Source organism: Cyrtonyx montezumae, unplaced genomic scaffold (assembly GCF_038088225.1).
Source record: "Cyrtonyx montezumae isolate F1298 unplaced genomic scaffold, pur_monq_1.0 scaffold_8, whole genome shotgun sequence".
NCBI lineage: Eukaryota > Metazoa > Chordata > Aves > Galliformes > Odontophoridae > Cyrtonyx > Cyrtonyx montezumae.
In genome coordinates this window covers 98,216,923-98,241,712 of record NW_027072089.1, presented here as the reverse complement: position 1 = coordinate 98,241,712, position 24,790 = coordinate 98,216,923, and the positions used below count along the sequence as shown (strand labels likewise).

At 37.5% G+C, this 24,790-nt stretch overlaps 1 protein-coding gene across 4 annotated transcripts in view; it reads left to right on the top strand.

The window, feature by feature from the left end:
- Window positions 1–24,790, top strand: part of LOC136058699 (engulfment and cell motility protein 1) — a 188,360-nt gene that overhangs the window by 122,773 nt on the left and 40,797 nt on the right. For all 4 annotated transcript variants that reach the window (XM_065752356.1, XM_065752355.1, XM_065752354.1 and 1 more), the window contains 2 exons: window positions 6,510–6,614; window positions 18,608–18,716. In XM_065752356.1, the coding sequence (XP_065608428.1) occupies window positions 6,510–6,614; window positions 18,608–18,716 (214 nt within the window). The remainder of the gene's footprint in view (window positions 1–6,509; window positions 6,615–18,607; window positions 18,717–24,790) is intronic.

Genomic DNA, 24,790 nt, shown 5'->3' with positions numbered 1-24,790 from the left:
TCCCTCTCTTTTAAGGAAACCAATACTGAAAGGTGTTTCTGTCTATGTGCTTTAATCACAGAGGCAAATGTTATGCCAGAGAGGTCAGGTTTAGATGAATTTGCCAGAAGCGTAAATAAGTCAAAAAGATGCTCTCATCATAGTCTTATTCTTCAAAGACTGATTGAGGAGTGCCAAGGTTTGGCAGAGCTTGGCTTTGAACATTCCATTTTATATAACAAAGAGGTCTGGAGGTTCTTCTTGTTGGTAGGCTATGCAACTTGCATGTTGCATCATTTGACCATCAGCAAAAATATATATGTACACTTGTTAAGCATTTTGTATAATTTCATTAACATTTAGACAAAATGTCTGTTAAAAAGCTCTGAATTGCTCCTTACTAAATAGACTTCGAAGCATCAGTCAGGACCATTCCTGCTTGTACACCAGCGTATGAACATTGCCAGTGATTGTGCTTAAATATTAAGTCACAGTGCACTGTACTTCTCAGATGTGAAGCTTACCTGAGCTGAAAAAAGGCTTTTCATGCCTAAATTGGACAGGCAACATAAAGTGTAACTAATTATGCATCTCATAGTGTTTGCAAACAGACAGAATTACTCAGGTAGATCTTGTTTGTGCTGCATCTGGCTTGCAGTTAGCTGAAGAAAATTAACCTGTGGCTATTTTTAATAGTCAAGTTTAGATGGTTCATCATTGTTTTGCTTACTTTTCTTACTAGCACTATTCACAGTATTTTCTCATGTGACTATCTTCTTGCTAGTTGGTAGTTATTCTGTTGGTTAGGATGATTCTGGTAAGATTAAACCAGTCAGTCCCCATAAAAAAAAAGTTCCAAGCTCTACATTAATAATATCATTTCTGTCTATGATGGGGATACTTCATACCCATTTATCCCAGTATACTTCTTGATTGCTGTTGTTTGAATATGACAAACATTGTTTGCTGACTAGGACAGAGGTAATATACCTACATCATGACTTTTGGAAGAGCTGCAGCTGTCTAGAAAATTGTTGCTCTTGGCTGCAATTCATCTGCCTGTGCTGTAGGGAAATGTGCCTTGCAGTCTTCCAGATGAACCTCCAGAAAGTCTCTTGAGAATAGTCCCAGATTCACTTGAGTGAGAGCTAACTGGACTAGCCCATGCAGTGTCCAACAGAAGTTCCATGTGAAGCAGATTGACTTTGAATGAGAGAAGTAATCATGCATTGTCCACTTAGGGGACTGCTAAATGCGCTGGCAATCTTGAGTGTAGAGTATCAATAAACTACCATGGCTTTTAACTTCTCAACTCCATCTAGCAAGTGGATAGATGCTGGGAGATGATCCGATGCTAATTTCCCATACTGAAAAGAATGCTATTGAAATGACCAGGTTCCACTGATTAACTTTTAACATCCCTGATGTCTGAAGTACATAGCCTGTTACCACTTGATAACAAACTTTGTTTGTCCAGAAAACGTAAAGGAGTCAGCCTTTGAAGTGCAAAACGTCTATCCGAAATTGTGTCATTGTTAACTAAGATGAAATCTATAAGGAAGTTGTCCTGCATCGAACAAGATGATGTGCCAATTACACTTGCAGTTTCTCTGCTGTTGAGTAGGTAGGTCAGTTTTGTATTGGTGAGTTCAAACCTGATCTTGACATACATGGTTTGTAAATATTGTGAAAATTATATCCATTAGAAATATACTGGGGTTCCTTAAATGTGGAGAGGGATGGGTTTGGTATGTGACTTAAATGACTCACATTGAAATTATCTTTAAAGATTTTCTGCCTATTCTTTAAAAGATGTAACAGCTGCTGAGTTTGCAGACATCTAACTTGAAGTATATACTTGTTTTGATATATATATATGTATGTATATCTATATTTTCTTTTTTTGTTCAGAGATTATCCAGACATAATTTCATTTTATCCTGGAGTTGTGTTGGAAAATTTAAAAAGCTGGGCAAAAAAAAAATATATATACATATGTATATTATGTATGTATATATATGCATATTTAAGTAACTATCAAGGGAAAAACAAATCTTTGTTAGTTCTTGCTTTCTCTGAATGGATAGAGGTTGGAAATTCCCAAGTCACTGTTAGATCTCATTAAATTAAATGATGGAAGTTGTGTGCATCATCTCTTTGAATACAGTGCTGTTAAATAAAATGAGAAGATTACTTCCTCATTGAAAATTTTAGCTAACTCTTCACATTTTTTATATAGTATTTTTTCATATTTGTAATTCTTGTGTAAATGAACAGATGGGAACGTTTTGTGTGGAAATCTTCAAGAGCATTTAGCAAAAGGGTAATTTATGAGGTTGTGTGCTCACTGGTTCTAAGATAAGCTTTTCAATTCATGTTTCAGTGAAAATATAATGTAAAATGTTCCTTCCTTCCTAATTCTGAATTCAAATTGAGGAAATATCCACGTATGTATTGCTGTAATTTATTCATATGACCTAAGGAAGATTTTAGCGTACATACTCCAGCGGTTTAGAACTGAAGAGGTGATTGCTTTCCTTCCTAGTCCACAAAGCAGTGGTTTAGATTTGAAAAAAGGAGAAAAAAATAAACAAGTACAAGTAATTACAGATGGCAGGAGGTGATCACTGTCCATTGCACTGTTTTCATCTAATGATTTTTTCTTTTTTTTCTGAAGTTCTTTTATCACTGATTCTTACGCAATCCAAATTCTTCCCTGGGAACTTCTGTAGTGTTTTTGTCATACAAGTTTGCAGAAAGGAGATGCACAGAGTAGTGTTTCACCTGAGCTACTTTGAGATTGGGAAAACAGAAGTTTGCACTTGCACTGAACAGATTACTGTGACTAGCAGTGGCTGCAAGCAGCATTTAGGACTAATTAGCATAACCTGGCAACTGATTTACATAGCTAAACATAGCACTGATGAATAATTTCTGATAGGCTGTCAATATCTGTCAAGACAAAAATAAAAAGTTTGTACCTTTAGTAGACTGTGAATGCAGGTAAAGAAATGGATTCTGTGCTTCAGCATATAAATGTGGAAAATACTGTTAGGATTATTACAAGGAACGAGTGGAGTTTATTCCAATTAGCTGTTGTCTGCAGACAGTACACCATTGCTGTGATTAAGCATCTTGATGTGAACACACATTCTTGCAACTGAAATCTATACATCCCTCAGAGATTGCCTTGAAAGCCAAGGATAAGACAGTGGAGCCATTCAGGACAGATAGAGAGGAAACCTTTATGCAGCTAGGACTGTGTGATAATGCTAAGTTGTCTCGTTATAATTCCTACGCTGGAACTTATCAAGAATAATTGTAATCTTGTGAAATGTGCTACTTCATTACTATTTTTATTTATTTATTTATTTATGGCATAGGCAGACGTGATTTTTAGATTTGCATCTTTTCCTGAAGACTGAATTTTCATTTCTGTATTACCCTGCTAAGCTTGGGTGGTTTTGGTATGCTAACGTGCACAGGGTAAGAGAGTAAGCTGTTAAATATTGCTCTGACCCTGAAGCTGAAAGATAGATTTTACTCAATCTAATGGAAAACAAATAGAAATTACCTGAAAAATTGTAGGTGACAAACCTGTTTCCTTTGTTCTTCTAGACTTTTCTAAAGAGACAGATGCAATAGCTTTAGTCTAAACAGATGCAACTAATCTGCCTGAAGTGTTGTTTTCTATATATTTAATAAATTATGTTGTAGGTGGGGGTGTTTGCATACTTCTAAATTATTCACTACAGCATTTTAGATAATTTAGCTTTATATCTCATTTCGAAGCCCGCTCTCAATCAGTTAACAGTTCAACTGCAAACATTTAACGTGTTAAGAAAGGGATGATTTTAGGAGAGAGGGAGAAGGAAGGAAAGAATGCAGTTTGCATTTCCTTTGTTTTTGGATAATAATTGAAGATAATGTGTTGTTCCTGCTCACATTTCTCCAGCTATTTGACTTAATAGAGTCGAATGTTAAGCCCTAGTTAACTTGGGATGCAAGGTGACAAAAACTTTTGGAACATTTTAAAATAGCTGGTTATATAGACTTGACTCAGGAAAAAGTAATGTTTTGGAGATGGCTTTCCCATTTGAACAGATGTAAATGATGTTGGTAAGAGACAAAATGAGCCATTGCTACTAAATGCAATAAGATTTCTCTCGATCCTGATTGTTTTTGTCAATGTTTCTGCATAATTTGAGATTCTAGAATGGGATATAGTTCAGAAAGCACTGGGTCAGACCTTTTCTTTTTTTTTTTCTTCTCCTCAGTATCCTGCTTTTATTTCAACAATGTGAATACAATTGTAAAATGAATGCTAATGTTCTAGTAGCTGCAGAAAGTTAGCTGAGTCTTTATGATCTCTGCTTGCCAGTGTTTATCCCAACTATATTCTGCCTGTTCTCTAGCATGGCGATGAAGAGAACATGTGCAACACAAAGCTGAAGTTTTCCTGGAAAAGGTATTATAGAAATGGTGTCTGTTAGGTTCCCTGTTGACAGTTTCTCAACTGCTTTCCCAAGGAAATGTGCTCATGGTGATGCTCTAGTGGTGTTCATAGTGCTTCATGGACTTCATTCCCAAAATGGGGAAAACTTTAAATGTGTAGGAGGTCCTACCAAGATGTGTATGCTGGGATTGACAGAAGCTGGAGAGGCATTTGTGTGCCTCCCAGACCCAGCCTCTCAAAAGAAATGCTTTCTGGAATGCTTGAGAATGTCAGAAGGGAAGTTTTCTCCCTGAAGCTGAAGTCTGTTGTGCTTGTCATCTATGAGAAATGGTCTTGTACTGATCATAAAAGTGTCCTGGCTCATAAATGTAACTTGAGAAAAATGGAAAGTTGAACTGAGGGAATAGCCCTAAAGTACTTCTGTCCTCTTCTTGTGAGTGATGAACTGATATAAGTTAAAAGAAAAAAAAAGAAAAAAAAGCAGGTGAGTATTTTGGAAAACACCATCAACTCAGTAAGCATTTATTTTCAAAGTTTGACTACTACTTTTCTACTGTATAGATATTTCCCCCATAAAATCAAGGATTGGAAGATCTTCTCGATCCTCCATTACAAAGTAGTGGGCTTTTAATTGTATTGCTTGCCCTGCAGCAGGGAGCTAGTACATGTAAAATGAATAGACTGCATGCACTGTCCTGATCCCCAAATTTTTGTCTGCTTTTAAAGCAATACCAGCCATCTTAATGATTAATTTTTGCTTTCTAATATTTCTAATCTTTTATGTGACTGAATTATTGACAGAAACCAACCCAAACATCCAGGCAAAAGAGCAGAATCCCACATTTCTACAACTTCATGGCCTGCAGAGTCAGTGGGAGGAAAAGTAGTCAACCTGTGCTTTTGTCAGTGAGATAGGTGGATCTGACCTTGAGTATGCTGCAGAAGCAGATTGACAGAAGAAGAAATCTGTGCTGATCTTTAGCATTTGTTACATAGTCAGTTTTCTGAGAGCAAATGCACTTCTAAAAGTCTCTCACATCTGAATCTTGCAGAATAGAAATATTACCATCGAGCAACTAGAGAGATCTTTGTATCAGCATGAGTGGAGCTGAAGATATTCAAAAGGTGATAGTGATGAAAAAGATTAGAAGATAAGCAATTTTGATGGAGACATACCCTTAACTCGTCTTTTTCTTTCTTTCTTTCTTTCTTTTGAGCAGTTCTGTGTTGTTTAAGAAACTGTCTATAGCCAGGAAAATGTTTGGGTCTAAAAGATGAGCTACATGAGACATATGCAAGTGTATTTTTAATTCCATCCCTTCAAAAGATTGGTGGTGTTAATATTTTGAGGAAATGTGTTTTTGTACATAATGTGTGAAAGTGAACATTTGAAGCTTGTATGCGTGTGCATGCGGAATCTGACAAGTTTTAGTTATATTTGATATGTTCATTCAATAATTTCATGCTTTATTTTCATAGGTTCAGAATGTAACAAAAATTTACTTATTTCCACACACTGAACCTATCTAATTGCATATACTTCTGTCTGAGACTGTTCAGAACTCCACCAGATCCAATAGACTTAATATAGCTTTTGAATTTAGTAACTTTTTCTCCTTTTCAGGATTTATTTTAAATAGTTCCATAGCATTTGTATAAATATGTGTTGTGGTGGCATTCACATGTATTGCTGCATTTTTATGTAATCAATACTCCCTGGTCTACAGTGGTACTCTAGTATCACTGAAGAATCTGTCAGCTATGAAGGAGTTGGCTGAGTGTCTTAGAAGTATGGATCTCCTTTTGGGAACTCCATTGCATAGTTACCGAAGAGAATGACTGATAAGCCACTAGTAGTGTTTACATTTGGTTTGGAAATTCTCTGAAGCACAGACTGTTTCCTTGTTACAGTTTATCTGCTCAGCAAAACAGAAAGGTCTGTGTTGCTGGACTCTGGCACAGCATGCTAACTTGGTGCACATCATAAATCACAGGGAAATGGATAGTATATGGAACAATATTTAAAGAGTGATCTTGTTACCTTTCTTCTTTTTTTTCTTTTTTTTTTCTTCAGAATCATGTAAACCCAGCAATGGATTTTACGCAGACTCCTCCAGGAATGCTAGCCCTTGACAATATGCTGTACTTTGCTAAACATCACCAGGATGCTTATATACGGGTAAGGCTTCTTCTTTTTAAGATATGTACCAGTCCCTGTTCATGCTGATTGTGTCCTGGTTATGGCTCACTTTGAAGAGGAGGCTCAGAATCCCAATACTGTTAACAAGAACTAGCCCTAGGAAGGGAAACCATGTTATGCTAAAACATGTTTCATGTCTGTAAAAGCTGAGTCAAATATGGTACATAGTACTTCTTGCAAATACTTTTTGCTTAAGCCTGCGAAGGAAAGGGAGAATTGTGCATTTTTTGGATGCATAGTGAATGTCCATAAGCTCAGAAATTAGTATTTGTGTAGAATTCCCTGCTGTGTCTACCAAAACTGTCAGGTCCTCCTCCAAAGAGGATTTGACTAGCAAATACCTTAATAACTGGCAGTATCCTGAGAGTTAAGGTGATCCTATAGAACTACTCCTGTAGGTGAGGTAGTGCTTTTAGAAAAATAGGTGAAAAGTACAATGAATCATTTGTACAACCTGTTCCTGCCCCCTGCCCACTCTACTTCCTACATTAGTTATTTCAAGAGTAGTTTAAACAAGCTATAAGTTGCATCATTGTGTGAGAGGATACAACAGAATAACATCAGCATCTGAATAGAACTACTTTTACTGATCTGTACTGAATTTGAATATTTGCCATGAGTAAACCTATTTGGTGCCTATGGGAGTAGAAGATGATATCCCTCAAGAAAGTGTGCGCGCACAGCCCTGCATAAGGAAGGTTGTGTACAGAGACAGACACATCAGTTGTTTCTGTTAAATAGTGACTGAGCTTTTAATATGCTCTATTATGCAGTTTTTGCTCAAATTAGAATGTTGTCAGGGCTGTAATACGTTTGCATATCCAGGCCAGAATCATCCATGGGCATAACAGAAGACCACAGGATTGTCACTTGCTCTGTAAATATTTCTGCTTCAGTCTTAATGTAGCAGTAACTGTTAAAAGAAACTGTGGCAGCACACAGTACAGCAATCAACCCCTGAAATTGAGGTTATTTCACTTACCAAGCAGTAGTATTTTTTCAGGATAAACTATACTGAATTGTGGTTTTCTTAACAAAAATATATTTGGATACATTTTCTCTTTAATATTTGGTGAAGATCTGGATAGTGATACTTGGTAGAGTTTTTTTGAAAATTATGAATGCAAAGAATATGCCCAGTGAGGGTAGCCAGTGCTCCTAAATGAGATACACGTGTATCTTGAATAAATCTGAAAGAATTTAAAGAGGACGGAGACTTTGTTGAAAAGGAGCTTTCACTGACTTTTCAATCTTTTGCATTTTCATATTGCAGATGCTGTTCTAAAAGGTTGATTCGGTGTAGCATGTAATTAGCCACTTCTTAGAAAGGAAGCTCAGCTGGCTCAGCTTTGTTGATCTAATGCAGTATTTTTGCTGTTTCATTACTGATAATTTGTGTAGTTATTTTGTCTTTATTCTTGTATGATTTCTCTTACAAGATTATCAGAGTGTGTTTCATGTTCTTTTTCACTCAAGACAGCAGAAATGTACGCTAGAAATGCCATACCAAGGCTTACGCAGATAAAATTGCTTGCCCAAGGTTGCTTTGGGATCTGCTAGCACACCTTGGGAGTATGTTAGCCTACCCTTCATTCCAGAGTCCTACTCACCAGCATTTCTGGCATGATAGCTCCCTCGCTGTAGTGGCCATTATAGCATGCTAAGAGCATTCAGGACACATCTGAGATGAAGGGCATTGCACAACTCCTACAGTGCTGTGAGGCTTTGATTAATAAAAACACCTTTTCATCTGCTTGACTTGCTACCTGGTGAATGCTGATTCTCTGTGGGCTGTAATCTACCTGTTTCCATGTTTTGAATTCCTTTTCACACCTAACATTATTTAATTTTTCATCATGTCCTTTGGCTTCCAAACTTCTTGTAGCACCAGTTTGCTCCACTTGTACAGATTGCTAATCTCACTTAATGTTTTTCAGATGCACTCAAGGTAAAATTTCCACAGTAAATTGTTAGCCATACAGACAGACAATACTTGCATACTGAACAACTTCTTTGACAAAATCTCTTTCTTTTCATTTCTGATACTAGGAAACAATTTGTTTCCCAGGAAGAGTGATTATTTCCAACATGGCCTTTTGCTACGCCATTAATTGCTGTACCATAGGTCAATTCTTAAGCCCAAGAATGAGTTCCCTTCAACAAGAAGAGGCAGTGAGGCTTCCAAGACAGTACCAGACAGAAATAAACATAGCGTCAGTAAATATGTTTGCAGTGTATTGAAGAGCATGGGTATGAAGACAGTGGAGCAGACAGGAAATCTGAATCTTGAAAGCAGAAAGCATTTCACAGTGAAAATGGGTGTCACATTAATAAGCAAAAATAAGCATTTTTTTTAATTCTTCATTCTTACCTCCTGACAATTGATTTATCTTATTTCTTTCTCCTGTTGTACACAGTTATTCTTGACAATACAGTCATACATTATTTGTTTTGCTTCATGTCATTCTTCAGGTAAATCATATTGTCTTTATTTAGATTTTGAGTTAATTGTTTTTGAATACCACTTTGCCTGCTATATGACATGATTGGTGCTTCCAGAAGAAAGGTTTTTATACTGGCATGTTTCCTTTGATCGTGGTGTCCTTAGCTGTCATATGGATTTTTCCTTTTTAAATTCCCATAGAATTAATCACTTATTAAATTAGCTTTTCATTCTTTTTTTTTTTCCTATTAAGTGTTTGGTGCTATCAGTGACTTCAGTAAAGTGCACTGCATTTTTTCATGTTCCATTTAAATAATCAATTGCTATCATCAGAGGCTTTGCTTTTAAAACGTGGTGACACATGCTATATGGAATGCATTGATGGAAGTAACATTGAATCTCTGCAAGAAATTATAAAAGTTTCTCCAGGAAAAAACTGGCAGCTTCCCAAGCTACATAATTATAGGACAGTCAGGGTGTATAATTAAAGTTAACAGTGAAGAAAATGATTGGAATAAAGCTTTGTGACAGATAATCTTTTTTTTGTTCTTTTGGATCAGACACATCCCCCCCCCCCACCTGGTTCTAATTTGTTCCTTTCCAAAACCACTTCAGTTTCAACTTCCACTAATTTTAAAAATAAAATTATAAGTTACCAAACTGTATTCAGGGTAGGCACCTTGAGATTTTTCTTACTGCTAACTTGTTGCAGTGTGCCTTTGAAACTTTCCTGAGTTGTACGATGAGTCTGAAGAAAAAGTCTTTGCATGGAAATCCTGCTATGCCATCATTGGTGTGAATATCTCAATGTATTGATGTTCTGTTGTTGATTTGTTTGGGAACCCACGATGCAAGACTATTCAGATTCATTTTGTTTTTAAGATACACTAAGAGGTATAAATATCTGAAATATTTTCAGTATTTTCTATGCCTATGTTTGTAGCTAAGTATTGATTTGCTTGATTTATTTATTTTTAATAGAATCATAGAATGGCTTGTGTTGGAAGAGGCCTTAAAAAACATCTAGTTCCAACTCCAGGCCATGGTCACGACTGCCACCCACTAGATCAGGCTGCCCAGGGCCCCATCCAACCTGGCCATGAACACCACCAGGCATGGGGCATCCACAGCTTCTCTGGGCAGCTGTGCCAGTGCCTCACCACCCTCTTGAGTAAAGACAACTAACATCAAGTCTAAATCTCTCCTCTTTTAGTTTAAAGCCGTTTTCCCTTGTACTATCACTATCAGACCATGCAAAAAAGCAGTCTCTCTCCTGCTTATAAGCTCCTTGTAAGTACTGGAAGGCCACAGTGAGGTCTCCCCAGAGTCTTCTTCATTTTGTACTGTCATAAAATAATGAGTTCTCCTGAGTTGGTTGTGGAGAGCAAGCTGAAGGAACCAAAATGGAAAAAGACCTTGTATTTGTAACCAAGACAAACTTGATAGTTGTTTGTTGTCTTGTACCATATTATTGCCTAGAATGTTTCCATAGATACATTAAGTTTGCAACAATCTGATGCCTAATAAGTGCAGTCAATGTTTGTTTAGGTGTTCTTGATAGCAGGTAGCAAAAACAACACTAATTCTCCTGTTGTGATTGGGCTGCTATTTATCTTGGATCTTGGCTAATTCAAGGCTTCTCATGCAGGAAGAGAAGATGCCAATAGGATAACTGAATTTAGAAGAACTACACCTAACTTGCAACCATTGAAATATTATTTTATTTTGTGTTTTCCTCACAGGCATCTAAATACTGTGATAATGTGTGTCTGGGAGGGAATGTAGAATTTTGCTAGAGGTTATTGTGTTTTACAGAAAGGAAGTCTCAGAAAAGTCATGTACATGATTGCCTCTGGTGGGGTCTGCGAGTCACATTCTAATGAATTTACTTCAGACAACGTAGAAGTTGGCGTCTTGTCTACATTTTTCTTTTTGTTTAAGCACAAAAGATTGGTGCTTCTAGTAGAAATCACAAATAGATGTAGCAGCTCCAGGTCTGAGCACTGGCTATCCGCCCGCTTGGATCCTTTGCCATTTCTTCGATGAGCAGGTTCTTTGTATGTTCAGTGTGAAAATTTAAGTGTTCCATCAAAAGAGATCATCTTACTGTAGCCTGGAATTCACGTGCCACATCTACAGAAGATGTTTTGCATTTCTCCTAACAATTGTATCTATTTCATGCCGATATTGGTTAGATATTACATGTAAAATTGGCAGAAAACTGTTGCCATCAGGGTGGGAAAACAATATTGAAATACGTTCTGCAGAGTTGAGCTCATTGATCTTGTATTTAAAACAACGTTGGACTTCGAGCTGATAGCTATTTTGACTAACTGAAAATTAGAAATTGAGCCAGCTTAGGGTCAGAAATAGAAAATCCCCTTCCCTCTGAACCTGCTGAGCTGGCAAATCAGTTACTCATACAGCTGTGATGCAGAGATGCTTCCCCAGCAGCTATTTGAGCTTCTGCTTTTGGGGTGGTTGAAGTTCTCTTCCCTTGAAGCCTTCAGAAGTCACACTGGAGGAGCAGGTGCTGTTTGTGAGCCCCTGTGATGCAGGCAGGAAGATTGCTGTCATGCTGCAGAGACCTTTCAGAACTTAAATGGGTTGAGTCACAGGCAGGCTGCGTGTCGGATACTTTCTAATCCATGCAGTTGCTGTATAGGAGACTGCCTACACATCCTTCCGCCAATTCACAAAGTCTCTTCATGCCTACTCATTCTAGCCCGATCAGATATGAGTAGTCCAACATATAATTTCAGCATTTTCTGAAATAAAACTGAGCCTGATTTCTGCCATGCTATTTTTGTTGTTTTTTTTTTTTTCCAGAAATGACTGGAAAGGAATGTAATTTATTTCTGTTCCTCTAAAGGTAGTGAGAAACGCGAGCTTTGTTCTGTATGTCTTCCTGGTGTGCCTCCTGAGACAATGTAATTTTCCACACAAGGCCTAATTGTCTGTACCTGATGATTCCCAGCTGCCATACCTGCAGAGAGAAGAATAGCTATGGAGTTGCACAGATTTTTCTCATTTACTCAGTTTGAAGCTCTTGTGATGCTGCTGACCTCACTGATGTGAGACAAAGCCTGATGCTTCTCACATGTATCCAGTAACAAAGCACCAGGAGGGCCTTTTCACACTGTGGGGAAAAAAAATGGAAGATTAAAGAACTTGCTACATTAAGCAGATACTGTAGATTCTTGAAAAAGGAGAGGGCTGATAAATGTATTGTCCTTTCACGTTTGTATGGGGCATGGAGGGAGGAGAAATGTCAAGATATCAAGCCTGGGCCTGTGGTATGTGAAGAGCAGACCCTGGTGCAGCTTCTGAAGACAATATGGCAGCTGACAATTCTCATCTTTATTGAGGCTTGTCACCAAGAAATACTGTGATCTGGTTGTTTTCTCAGGGAGTGGAAAAGGAAGAACGAAGCTATACAGCACTTGAAGATGGGTCACTGTATGGTTAGCCTTTTCTAGAAAATACAGAAATGCAATTTTGCTTTATGTTAAGGTGTTTATGTGAGAAGCAGAGTTAATTCTTAGGTGGAGCTGCTCATGTAGAGCAACTGAAGAACCATCCACATTTCACTTCGAATAGTTTGACGCTAACTTTTGGTTTGCTCTGAAAGATGAGGGGAGAACACCAAGGTATAAAAGAAGATTATTTTTAAGTAGCTATCTGCATTAGAAGTACTTTATGGCTGCAGAATTTAACATTGCCTGTAATGTTACCTGGATAGTTTGAATTCATCTTGGTACCCACACACTGTCATACAACAACATAATTTGGTTATTTTTTTCCCATTCCCCATTCCCCGTATGTCTCAGCTCATCCCTCAAATCTTGGCTTGACAAATGGCAAATCAAGCCCTTACCGGAGGAGGGCAGACAGAATTGTTGCTTTGTTTTAGCTTTGCCGTGAGGGATTTCTGATGTCGCTCAGGAATCCAAAAGAAGACTGAGATGAAGGGGAGAGGAGACATGGAAAATTGAAAATAAAATAATGAAGATAACAGAAGAGGTTAGAGGCGACAGTGCTGAGCGGAGGATCGCAAAAGAATGCTGATGATGAAGTTGAGGAAGATATACTGCTGCCTTAAGAGGAAAGCAAAATGGAAAAGAGGATAAATGTGAAGTAAATCTGCCTGCAGCAGTCATTTATCCTCTTCAGGAAGCACATCCCTAGGATTTGCTTCCTGGAGTTACTTAAGGTGTCTGAATGAAATGGGAATAGTGAAGCCTGCTGCCTGTGATAAGAAAGCTTAGGAGAAGGAAAAGCAGTGTCAAAAGTAAGGAAGAGTATCCCTGAGATTTATTTATTTATTTTTTTTAATAAATATATGAAAATGCTGCCAGATAATTCATTTTGAGAGTCTAGGCAGGTTTTTAGCATATTTAGTATGTAGCTCTCTGCACCTCTTGATACTAATCTACAACAGGCTGCTAGGAAACTTGGTCTGTGTTAACACAGGATCATTTTAGAGACAGTACAATAAAGTGGATTTGGGGAAATGTTCCTTTCTAATAGGCAAGGCCTGTTGAACTGTCAGCTGTGGGATTTGTTGTAAGTATTGCTGCACCTATACTGGATCACGTTGTCTTTTGCTCCCTGCATTTACTTCCCAGTCATAATGAATCTCTATTCCATTGCCAGGCAATGAGGTTGGTTCAGAAATCTAAGTATTACTTCTGCAGTTGCTGTGGGCAGCGTATTCTGAGTCATTCTCATCTTTAATGTGAGAGATTAAGGGGTTGGCTAAGTTGATATTCCCTGTGAAGGAGCAATGTTTATGCTTGTTTTTTTTCTCCTGAATTCTGAAAAGAAAGCTTTTGACTGTTACACCTGTCTTCAAAACTTCAGGGTTTTTCATCAGTCATTAACTCTCAATTGCAAGCATAAGCTTCATTATTGAAGGTGATGCAGATTTTTAAGTTCATCATAGTCAAATACAAAATATTCTTCATTTAGTTCATTGCCTCCCTGAGGAATCTGTTTTGTGCTCCTGAGGAAGTGATGGACTCAATGAATAATTCAGTGGAAGATCATAAAGAAACAACGTGAATCTTTCTGCTGTAAAGTGAGAAAAACTTTTGATTGTGTTTCTTTCTTTTACTGGAAATTTTGAATTATTCCTTCGTGATGTTGGCATGGTATTTGAATTTATTTTATATTATTGCTCATGCCACTAGTGTATATCTTGTAAAGATAGGTGAGTTTTCCCTCAGTGATGTTGAGCACCAGTAATTATAATACAAGGAGTAGTACCAAAAAAATGTGTTTTAAAAATTGCATTTTAAAAATACATTTTTTAAGGATGAATACTCTTTATTTTTCTAAATTTTTGTTGGACAATTGGGTGCTGAAAGACTGCCTTCCACTTCTTGAGAAGACTTTTGACTTTAGAGGAAACAGGGTACTTAAGGTAATTCACATGGCTAAATCCCAGAAGAAATTCAGCTGTCAGCAGCTGCTAATCAGCACTGCATGAAATGTTTACCTTGGAAACAATATTAAGCCTTCATTTCTCTTTCTGAGCACTCTGTTGTTATTTTTGTGTGTGTATATTTTTTTGCCTATTTGTTTTTAATTTTTTTTTTGCTTGGGGATTATTTCCCTTTCACTTACAACAGGAAATTGTAAATGAGAATTCATTGTTAGTAACCTAAAAATAGTAAGAATTGTACAGACTTCAATTCTACTGTAACTGCTTTCAAATTTCCATGTCTTACTGGGTACAGTTTCAATTGTAGAAATAACCAAGTACATGGGTAACACTGGTTTCCCTTAAAAATTTCACCTCTTTGCATTTTAAAAAAAAAAATATTACCTTCTTTTTTCCCCTTCTCAGATTTAATTTATCTACTTCTTGCAATGTGATTTTGTTCTCTGTTCTCATTCTACGCATTTCTCATTCTTTCTTATCTTTTTTTTTTCGTGAGTTGCATATTTCTGTTCTCTTTTTGTTTGTAAATAATTTCATTTCCTTCATTTTTCCAAGTCTTTCTCGCGTCCCATTCCATCCTATCATCACTCAGACTTTCCCTGGCTGCTCTCTCTGGGTAATATTTCTCCCTTTTGTTATCAGTTACTTGAGAGTCATGACTGAATGTTGTTTTTTTGTTTGTTTGTTTTGGTTAGTGTTCCTCAAAGAAAATTGTTGATGATTTATTTATTGATTTATATTTTTGCCTGTTACACATATTTATTTTCTGCTTTGCCTTATTGTAAAAGGCCTAATATCAAAGTAAATGCTGCCAAGTAGACCATAGCCAAGGGAGGATTGAGGCAAGATGGTCAGAGTGCCCAGAGATCTCCTGCAACATCCGTGGTTTTTGCCTTCGAAGATTTCTTTCCCCCCAAAGCAAAATTTAGCAATTGTACCTACCTATTGTGAAGTGTCTGGTAGATCTACAGCTCACTGTGCTGGATTTGTAAGGTGGGAAGAAGGTCAGAGATAATAGGGGTATAGGCACTTCATGAGTATTAATGATAAGCCTACATTTGAATGAAGGTTGTGTGAGTTTGGTGAATTCCACGCTACTTTTCTTTCCTTGCTGAAATAACTACTGTGATACAAATGTGTACTGATGGCTTGATTCACAAGTATTTTCAGTCTAGAGCTCTGTTATGCTTTTCCTGACAATTTCCACTACTATATGGAGAAAACATGTCTGACCCCTGCTTATTTCTCCTCTATAACCACATTGATAAAGGAAGTAAGAATAAAATTATGCCATTATTAGCTATATTTATAGCGTTTTACTTCAGAACAGGATATGAGTCGTGAAGTCGTGAAAAGAGTATTACAAATATCCTAATGAGTGTTGTAAATCTGTTGCAGAGATTAGAAAAGGCTTCTTTTTAGGTATTTATATGAAGCTCTTCCTCCCCAGCCTCACCATTGCTCTTGCTTAACAGAAGATCCATATCTGTCAAATTTACCTACAGATATTTAAATGTAGTAAAGGGCATTCCATCTTCTTTTCATGCAGAAATATAATCTGTCAGCTCTGCTTTATTTTGCAAAAACAAATTGTAAAAGATGATGCTTGCAGAGGGTGTGAGTGAGGATCATTTCAAAGCTGCTTTACATACTCAAATTGCCATTTAATTTGCTGTTTCGCAATATGCAGTTCCTTAACTGTTTCTCTGGCATTCTTATTGATTGTTGTAATTCTGCTTTACATTATATGCATATACGGTGTCACCATTAAATATTTATGTGCTCATGAAATGTTAATGTGTCGAGTTAATGTGAAACTCAACAAAATGCTTTTGCCAGAAGCCAGCAGGCTTGCTGATCTGAGTGCTTCCCTTCCCCTCCCCCTTACCCTTTCATTTTGCCTCTTCACTGCTTTTATTACCAGCGTTTCTCTGTTGTATCTAAGTCTGTGTCAAAGCAGCCCCCTGCTCCAGTATGCAGATTCTATGTTTTATTATGTGAGAGATAAAATGCATAATAATATAAGAGGAGGCGTGATCCCAGGGAGGTGTTGAGACACAGCCTTGCACTGCGCGTGTGCCAGTCTGTCATTGCTCCTGCATTTGGGTTTGGAAATGTAGCACTGTCCTCCATGAAAGAGACTGAAGCAGGATGACTCATCCAGAATGCCAAGTCAGATTTGCATGTTCCTTGAACAGTGGCAGCAGCAATGTAAGCCAAAAATTGCAGGGGTGTTTGTTTGATTTGATACAGCCGTTGTCCAGATATGACACGGAACAATCGGATGTCATTTGAGCCAAAAATTTTACAAGGTAAAGTAGGTCCTCTTGGCAGAGTGGTGAATATGAATCTGACAACACCCTGCTGGAAAGTGTAGCACAAGTTGGCAGGGTCAAATATTTATGAAATCCCCAATAACTTTCTAAGTTTCTGGTGGGAAGTCTAGCTGATAAAAAGGCAACACTGGAGTACAATACAAAGCAATTATCCACTTTCGCAACATGAATAGCAACGTTCGAGGGTGTTAGGAGTGGAGTAACTATAAGAGGTTGCCTTTTGTACTAAAATAGATACTTTTGCATGAAGAGATGTGGGCATGCCATGTGAAGCAAATAACTTCCCTACATATTTTTGGCTTTTCTCCCTTTTCTATACTTTTACTAACTGTCTGACAGCAAAGGCTTGTGCCCATGAGAGGGCATGGGTATGTGACAGTCACAACGGAGGCCTGGGGGAGTGGAAAGGTTTTGCTGGCATCCAGTGATGCATCACTCCTGCTTTCCACCACGAGGTTGTTTTGGGCAAAGTTCCAGCCTTGGAGCCTTTTACAAATCCAGATTTAATGGGGACTCCAGGATTTCTAGAGAGGAGCACAACTGTCACGTCAGGAAGCAGTGTTGTTTTACTTTTTTGGAAGCTTTCCTTGCTGCCAAACTTGAGAAATTAAATAATAGTAATAACTAAAAAAAAAAAAAGCACATGAAAACAGGAACTAAGGAGACAGGCGGAATGCCAATCATAGAACAGTGTCTAAACCCTTGTTTGGGAATAAAATTTAGAGAGCTTCTGAGCTGCTTGGCAATATATCTTACCTTTGAAATTCTTTTTCTTCTTCTCTCCCTCACTCCCAAGCTGTGTAGTAGCTGTTTAGGTTGTATTTTTTTTTTTCCTCTTTTGAAACCAGTAGCAAAGTTTGTTATTATAAAGACAGTTCTTATCGCAAACCTGTTCTGATCTTTTTTTTTTCTTTTTTTTCCTCCAGCCCCTATTTTACTTTCTTTTCAGGTTCACACTTTCAGTTAAATCTGTATTATTTTCATAACTCATCCTTCACCCGCAGTATAATCCCTTTTTATAGTTGCAGTGCTGAGAAAGGCTTCATTCTGAATGATATCTGATCAAGCAGAACTTAATGGTGCAAATATGTCCAAGTAATGTTTTTCTCCTATTTGTTTTGCGCTGTCATTCAACTTGGAATACAAAATCTTTCATTGAGTTGTTTTTGCAGTGTTCATTGCTTGATGTGAGAGTGACAGCTTGCTGAACGATTTTCACAAAAGTCCAAGTTTATTCTGTAAAGGAGAAACTGGGCACACTGGCCTGAGCTTGATTTTTTTCATTTGAATCTTTTATGGAGTCTGAATCCAGCTATGTAGCTGTTGTTATTTCTAGATCGTTCTACGTTTGCCCGTGTCTGTAAATCATTTTATTTCATTTCCTTTAACCTGCACGTTTGATATTAGTTTATTTATTTCTCTTTTCCTTCTCTTTGGTTCCTGCTGCAATTCCTTCTGCTGGTGTAGAGCAACATTTTTGTATAGGAATGGCAAAGCATCTGAATTGCACTGGAGTGGCACTGCTTCTGTGTTCCCACTTTGGCATAGAGAAGCAACATTTCTCCTTTAGACATTTTTTTTCCTATTAACACTTTTCCTGCCATTTAGCTGGGGGAAAGATTAAAGCGTATGAAAAAATTATTAAATTCAACCTGATATATGTTTTGTAAATGTTGGATGTAGAGGACAATGCTTCAGCTGATGGATTCTTCAAATTGATTATTTTCCATTTCGATTCCTACTTCAGATTGTCCTGGAGAACAGCAGTCGAGAAGACAAGCATGAGTGCCCGTTTGGCCGAAGTAGCATTGAGCTCACAAAGATGCTGTGTGAAATCCTGAAAGTAGGAGAGCTACGTAAGTTGGCCCATTTGTTTGATCCCTAAGAACCATGGAGTAAGTTCAGTGGTACATGAAGCAATGATCTTATTCTTCTCAGTATGACTATATATTGAACACTGGCGTTCAAAATGACTATACTTGTTTTTCCATGCATTGTACTAGTTTTTTTCTGTGTAACACCACTTTGCGGACATTCCAGGGAAGAGAGTGGAGTAAGGGGAAGGGGCATCCTGTCTTTGAATTTCTTCTGTATGAAATGGGGCTGTCACATAATTTTCAGAGTGATCAGTTCCCATTCCATGCAATGACTTGGTTATCCTCTGTGCAGGAGACTTCTTTCTCTTACCATTCCATGGGTTTATCTTTATGAATAATACAATCATTCATTTTGGGATTGCTCATCTAGTCTGTATCATTTATTCTAACAATGTGAAACGAATACTGTATTTTAATACAGAGTGAACGAGCTTCTAACTTCTGGAGATACAAGCTTTCATGTTCTGATCTCTTTGTTCTCAGCCTTTTGAGTTGGGGGCTCAGTTATTATATGAAGAAAATATGAAAGTCATTCTTGCAGTCTTAATTTTAGAAAGAAAATTATGTCATATCTTTTTTTAGAATAACTCTACAGTTTGGAAACATGAGAGTACACACAAAAACAAAAAAAAATATCCCAGGAATAGCTCAAGCTCTGGCTAAGGGAATTTGCTTTTACATGCGATTTCCTCTAGTGTGGTTGAAGCTGAAAGCCAGAGGATGATGGGTGTGTTTCTTTGCAGCAAGCTTCTGTGGTGCCTTTTCTTAGCTCTGTGAAGTAGTACAGACAGGTTTGATGTTGAGAAATGCACTGGTGCTTCTGTTGATAGAAACCAGCTGTAGCACCGGTGCTTTCTGTGAAGTCTCACTAATCTACACCCCCAGAGCATCTGTTTCTAGATGTGGCAGTAAGGTTGCATCGTAGCTTTATATTCACAGGGGAGTCAGAGCTAAGGTTACCTCTTATTCATCTTGATGATTCGCCTGTTTACCAGCATGCTTCCTTAATGGTTTTGTTTATGTGGAATTCTATCTGTAACTTACAAAGACTGTAATAAAGTACACTTCTACAATGATATACAGGAAACAGATTTCTTGAAAATTACTATCACAGATGTGCATCCTAAGTGACCTATGATCTGTAGTATATTTTGTTGAGAAGTAAAAAGTAGAACTGGCATCTTAGGAAAATGTACATTCAGGAATTTGCAAGTAAATACTGTGTTGATAAATAAGATTGGACATCTTAAAAATCATCAGCTAATGTCTGGGGCGGAGGTGTTTCTGGTAGTTCATAAGTGTTATGTTTCAGAATATGAATTTAGAGCTGCCAGTGTTTCTTTAGAAATTCATAACTGGTCATTATTGTACAGGGATATAGAACTTTTTTCTAATAGTTTCTGAAGTCTATAATTTAAAAGCCACAATAAATCACCTTTTACTCATGAAATATTCAACAGTAAAAACTTCCTTGATGTGCAGAGTAGATAAAAGCTGCTAGACGGTCCATTATTTATGAAGAGCACTTTAATGCTGATTATATTGCCTTTGCTCCATTGCGTTAAATACCTTTAGGAAGCAGGAGGATATTTTACCATTTCTTTTTGTTCTTTCAAGCACTGTGTCCATCCTAGCAAAGGATTTGAGCTGACATCAGACAGTAACATTCTTACCCCAGCATTTGCAGTCATCTCCCTCCTAAAGGGTAAGGTTCTTTGACACTCCACAGCTCTGATACACTGACAAATTTGCCAAGAGCAGGTAAAACAAGGCCATTTGTATTTCCTTCTTAGTAGCTATGAAAACTAAGATAACCCTCATCTTCCCTCATCTTCCTTCAAGTTTTGGTACATGACGTATATACTTCAGAGAAGAGCATCTTCTCAACAGACTAACTTTATAGGCAGACAGTAACATTGTAGTTAATAATAACAAAAAAAAAAAGCCATATTTTAGCTGATGGATGAACAGTTGATGAATGATGTGTGCAGACGGGCAGCTGTCCTCAGTGCTGTCACAGTCTGAGGATATTTATAAGCCAATATCATTGCATGCCTGAAGTTATCCTATAGTTAAGGCACGTCAGAGTGAGTATTTTTTTGAGCAGGACGCAGATGTTGAACTGCAAATGTTCCCTTGTGATTGCTTTGATGGGTATTGTACAGGGGATTCTGGAAATAGCACTCAGACTTTGACAGACCACAGGGGTCTATGCAACATGTCAGAGATACGTATTGTTCTAAAGATTCTATCAGATGACTTCTTCACTGGGATTTCTTTTTGTTGTTGTTGTGGGGAATTCAATTTTCATGGACTTCTGTTAGATTTCATTCATCTATAGGACATTTTCCCTCAACAGGAAAGATCTGAATGCCGATAAATTATAACTCCTTTTATTCTCTTCACATATGTTCTTGCTGTACATTTCATTGCAATTATTGCCCAGGTTGCAGAATTGAAATGGGCCTCACTGTCTCTTTTGTCAAATAGAACGTGTTGGGTATTTAGTAGGTATGTAGTAATGCTCATGGTTGTGCCTGCTGAGATGAAGGTAATCAAATCTCATGCTTCAAGGAGTAAGTTGATTGCTGCAAGGGCCAGGAAGTTTTTTTTCCACTTTGCAGAATCCACGATGTGCAGTGTAGGGTTTTTTCTCTTCTTTCCCTGAAACAATATTGGTCACTGCATGCTCAGCATTCTACACTTGAGGGCATGCCTGGGTTGATTTTTCATTTTGCTACAGCAAATCCGGTATTTTTATAACTGAATGTCATATTTAATTTTTTTCCCCTTTCTTGAAAGCTAATTGCCTTTTCACCCTCCTCCTCCTCCTCCACTTACATTTAAATAGAGAAAAGCCCCAGAAGTAGTAAATAAAATTAGATAAGGGAATTTTTAATGTTCTCGTGTTTCTTCTTGCGATTTAATCTTCTGGAGACTAAGGCATTTAAAGAGTCAGGATGTGTTTGTTAGGAAGCTGAAAACCTCTAACCAAGGAGCTATTTCAAAAAATATAGCAATTTTTCATCTTAATGTATAATAAAACAGTTAAATTCTAACCTCCTTTATCTTAGCTTTTTAGCTCATTCATTCTTACATATACATGTAGAATAGAATCTCAGAAGCATGGAATCCTTAAGAGTTGGAAGAGACCTTTAAAGGTCATCCTGTTCAACTCACCTGTAATCAATAGGAACACCCATAGCTAGATCAGAGCCTGGTCCAGCCTGGCCTTGAATATCTCCAGAGATGGGCCTTTTAAGGGTTACTTTGAAAACATTACTAGCAAATTCCATTCTAGGAGACATTAAATATGCTCATTCTTCTTAATGCAAAGTCAGTCACTTGTGGAGTCATCTGAGTTATATTTTTGTACGTATATATTTTGTATTTGACATTCCTCCCCTCCTGTTTGGTGGCAGAGTCCCTCAGGAAAGAGAATGAAACTCCCCTTTCCACAGGAGATGATCTTTTTATATTTTATTTTTTATTTTTATTTTTTGTAATTAACTTCTTAATGTAAAAAGCCATAATCTCTTTGTGTTTATGGTAAACTTTGGAGTTCCGGCAAAACATCCAGTGTAGTCCTTGAGAACATGAGCAAAACTGCTGCAAGCACCTTTTAAGGAAGATGATTCAATGCTACTTTTGTCGTCAGGGGCAGTGAGACAGGTGTTGGAAGGTTACTTTCTCCACATGGCACTCTTGGCCTCAAACCTAATACAAAGTTGGCTGCTGGGTTGGTCAGTGAGGCACCCCACTCATGTTTTTTCCCCTGTCTGCAGCCATATGTCTGCCTTTATCAGTCTTTAATCTCTATAGAGCAGAGATTTTAATTTGATTTATATGTGCAAAGTGCTTAACCTTCTCGTGACCTAGATGTAGGACTCCTTAATTCCTTTAAAATTACATTTATTCATTTTTCTATAAGCATGGAGTGTGGAAAAAACACCCCAAAACTCATTGCTTTAAGGGCAAGAAAGATTTGTGAATGTGAGGGAATTTCTAGAAAGTGATTCATTTCTCCAAAGACAACAAGAGGTAACTTGATTAGGTATGCAGAGCTCTTTCATCTGGTAATGACAAGGACAGCAAGAATCAAGACCTGGAAGTCAAAACTGGATAAATTCAAAGTAGGAATACGGCACAGACATTATCACTGAGGATGCCAAATTAGGGAAGTAGCAGAACAAAGCTGCAGAATGATGCAGAGAAAAAAAATGTTCATTTCCTGTGATTAGTGTAATTGATTGCTTTGGCTTTGATATCATGGTGCAATAAAGTCTTTAATTTGTTTTAACGTGGTCACCTGAAGCAAATTCTAGGGTTGTTTTTTTTAGGCTATATGTGTAGTAACATAAAAGTCTGGGCAGGTATAAGACAGCATACCAGATGACATGGCTAAATATACCGGATTATTGTCAAAGGCAAGACCAATTGATTAATGACCATCTTCAAAACGTGTTTCATTTTGAAAACTCTGCATCTCTTCTGAGCACTGGAGAACTATTCACACTTTTGAACTCCCTGTCTGCAGGTTTGCACTGTCAGACTTTTTTCTGTCAGACAGCTGACATATAGCCACAGATTTGTTTCTTATCTGGAGAAATGTTTGGACATTTTGCTCATTGTTTAGTGACAGGTTAATCCTGAGCAGATTGAATTTAAAAGAAAAATGATCTTTCATTCTGGCCCCATTCTGGGCCTTCTTTTTTTTACTTCCTGCTATTATATTATATTATAAATGCAGATTGATTAAAGGTAGACAAAGTATTCTGGACTTTGCCACAAGTTGTGCTTTAGTTTTATCTTCACAGCACTTCCATGCAGCAGTCTGGAAATTTAGCAAATGTTCTGTTTAAAAGAGGCATGTAGTTGCTAAATGAATTGTATGTAGAGCTGAGCAGTGTTTAAAAACTCGATGTTGTTTTAACAGCAACTTTCAGTGTATTTTATATGTTGCCCTGTATACTTTGGAAATGCTTGTGTAGGGGATGCTACAGAATTTTCAGGGTGGAAATAGAAAGTTGTGCGGGTGAAAAAGAGGATTTTGAGGTTTTGGAAACCCAGAAGGATTTGGGAGCTACAGGATAAACCCATTAGTAGTCTGCTAAAAAGAAAACCAGCTTTAACTGTTTCCTGTGTTTCCTGAGACAAGGCTGTACTTGCAGAGGCTAGAAGATATGCAAAATTCTGGGAAATGCATAAGATTTTGTAAATAACACCGCTTTTCTTGACCAAGTGAATATCTTTTTAACCTCCCTGCTCTGGCTCTGAGGTAGCTGAATATGCCACTAATTGTCCCAATTGCTTCCTACACATGGGTCTTCATGGATGCTTTCCTGACACTGGAGGCACTTTTGGATTGCTGTTGACTGAGTGATCCAAGCACAATGGCAGAAAACTTTATTCTGTCAGATTTTTTACCTTAGCTTATTCTAAGTAAAAAAAACTTGATAACTTATCTGTCCTTATTTTTTATAATCTTTCTCTGGCTCACAGTAAATATTAAAAATTGAATCTGTGAGAGGGGCTTCAGAGCTTTAAAGGTATTTAAAATTCAAGTTTTCATGCTTCTGATAAAAAGTATTAGACACAATGTCTGACTAAGCAGGGGTAAGGCAGGCACTGAGAACGGTGCAGTTGTATTTCTCTGAAGTTTTTGTCTGATCAGCATATGCTGCTTCTGCTGCTACGTCCTGTGCATTGTATACATGCTGTTTGTGTTTGTTCAGGAACCCATCGTGGTTCCTCTTGTTTCCTGGTGGACTGAACAGAGAAAATAGGGGTGTTGATGGCAGGGAGCAAAGCGGAGTATAATCAACTTTTTTCATACAATTGCACTTAAATGTTTGCACTTAAAATAATGGTGCCACCTGATACTGTGGAAAGGTACTTTAAACTGACTGATCATACTCTTAAGTTGGTGCAGGAGCTTCATAAAAGGAGATGGTCATTGATCATTCCCGATCAATTAAAAAGAGCATGTTCTTCATATATTTTTTGTAAAAGTTTTTCCTCAAATAGGTGATCAAAACAGCAAGCAAAGCAGA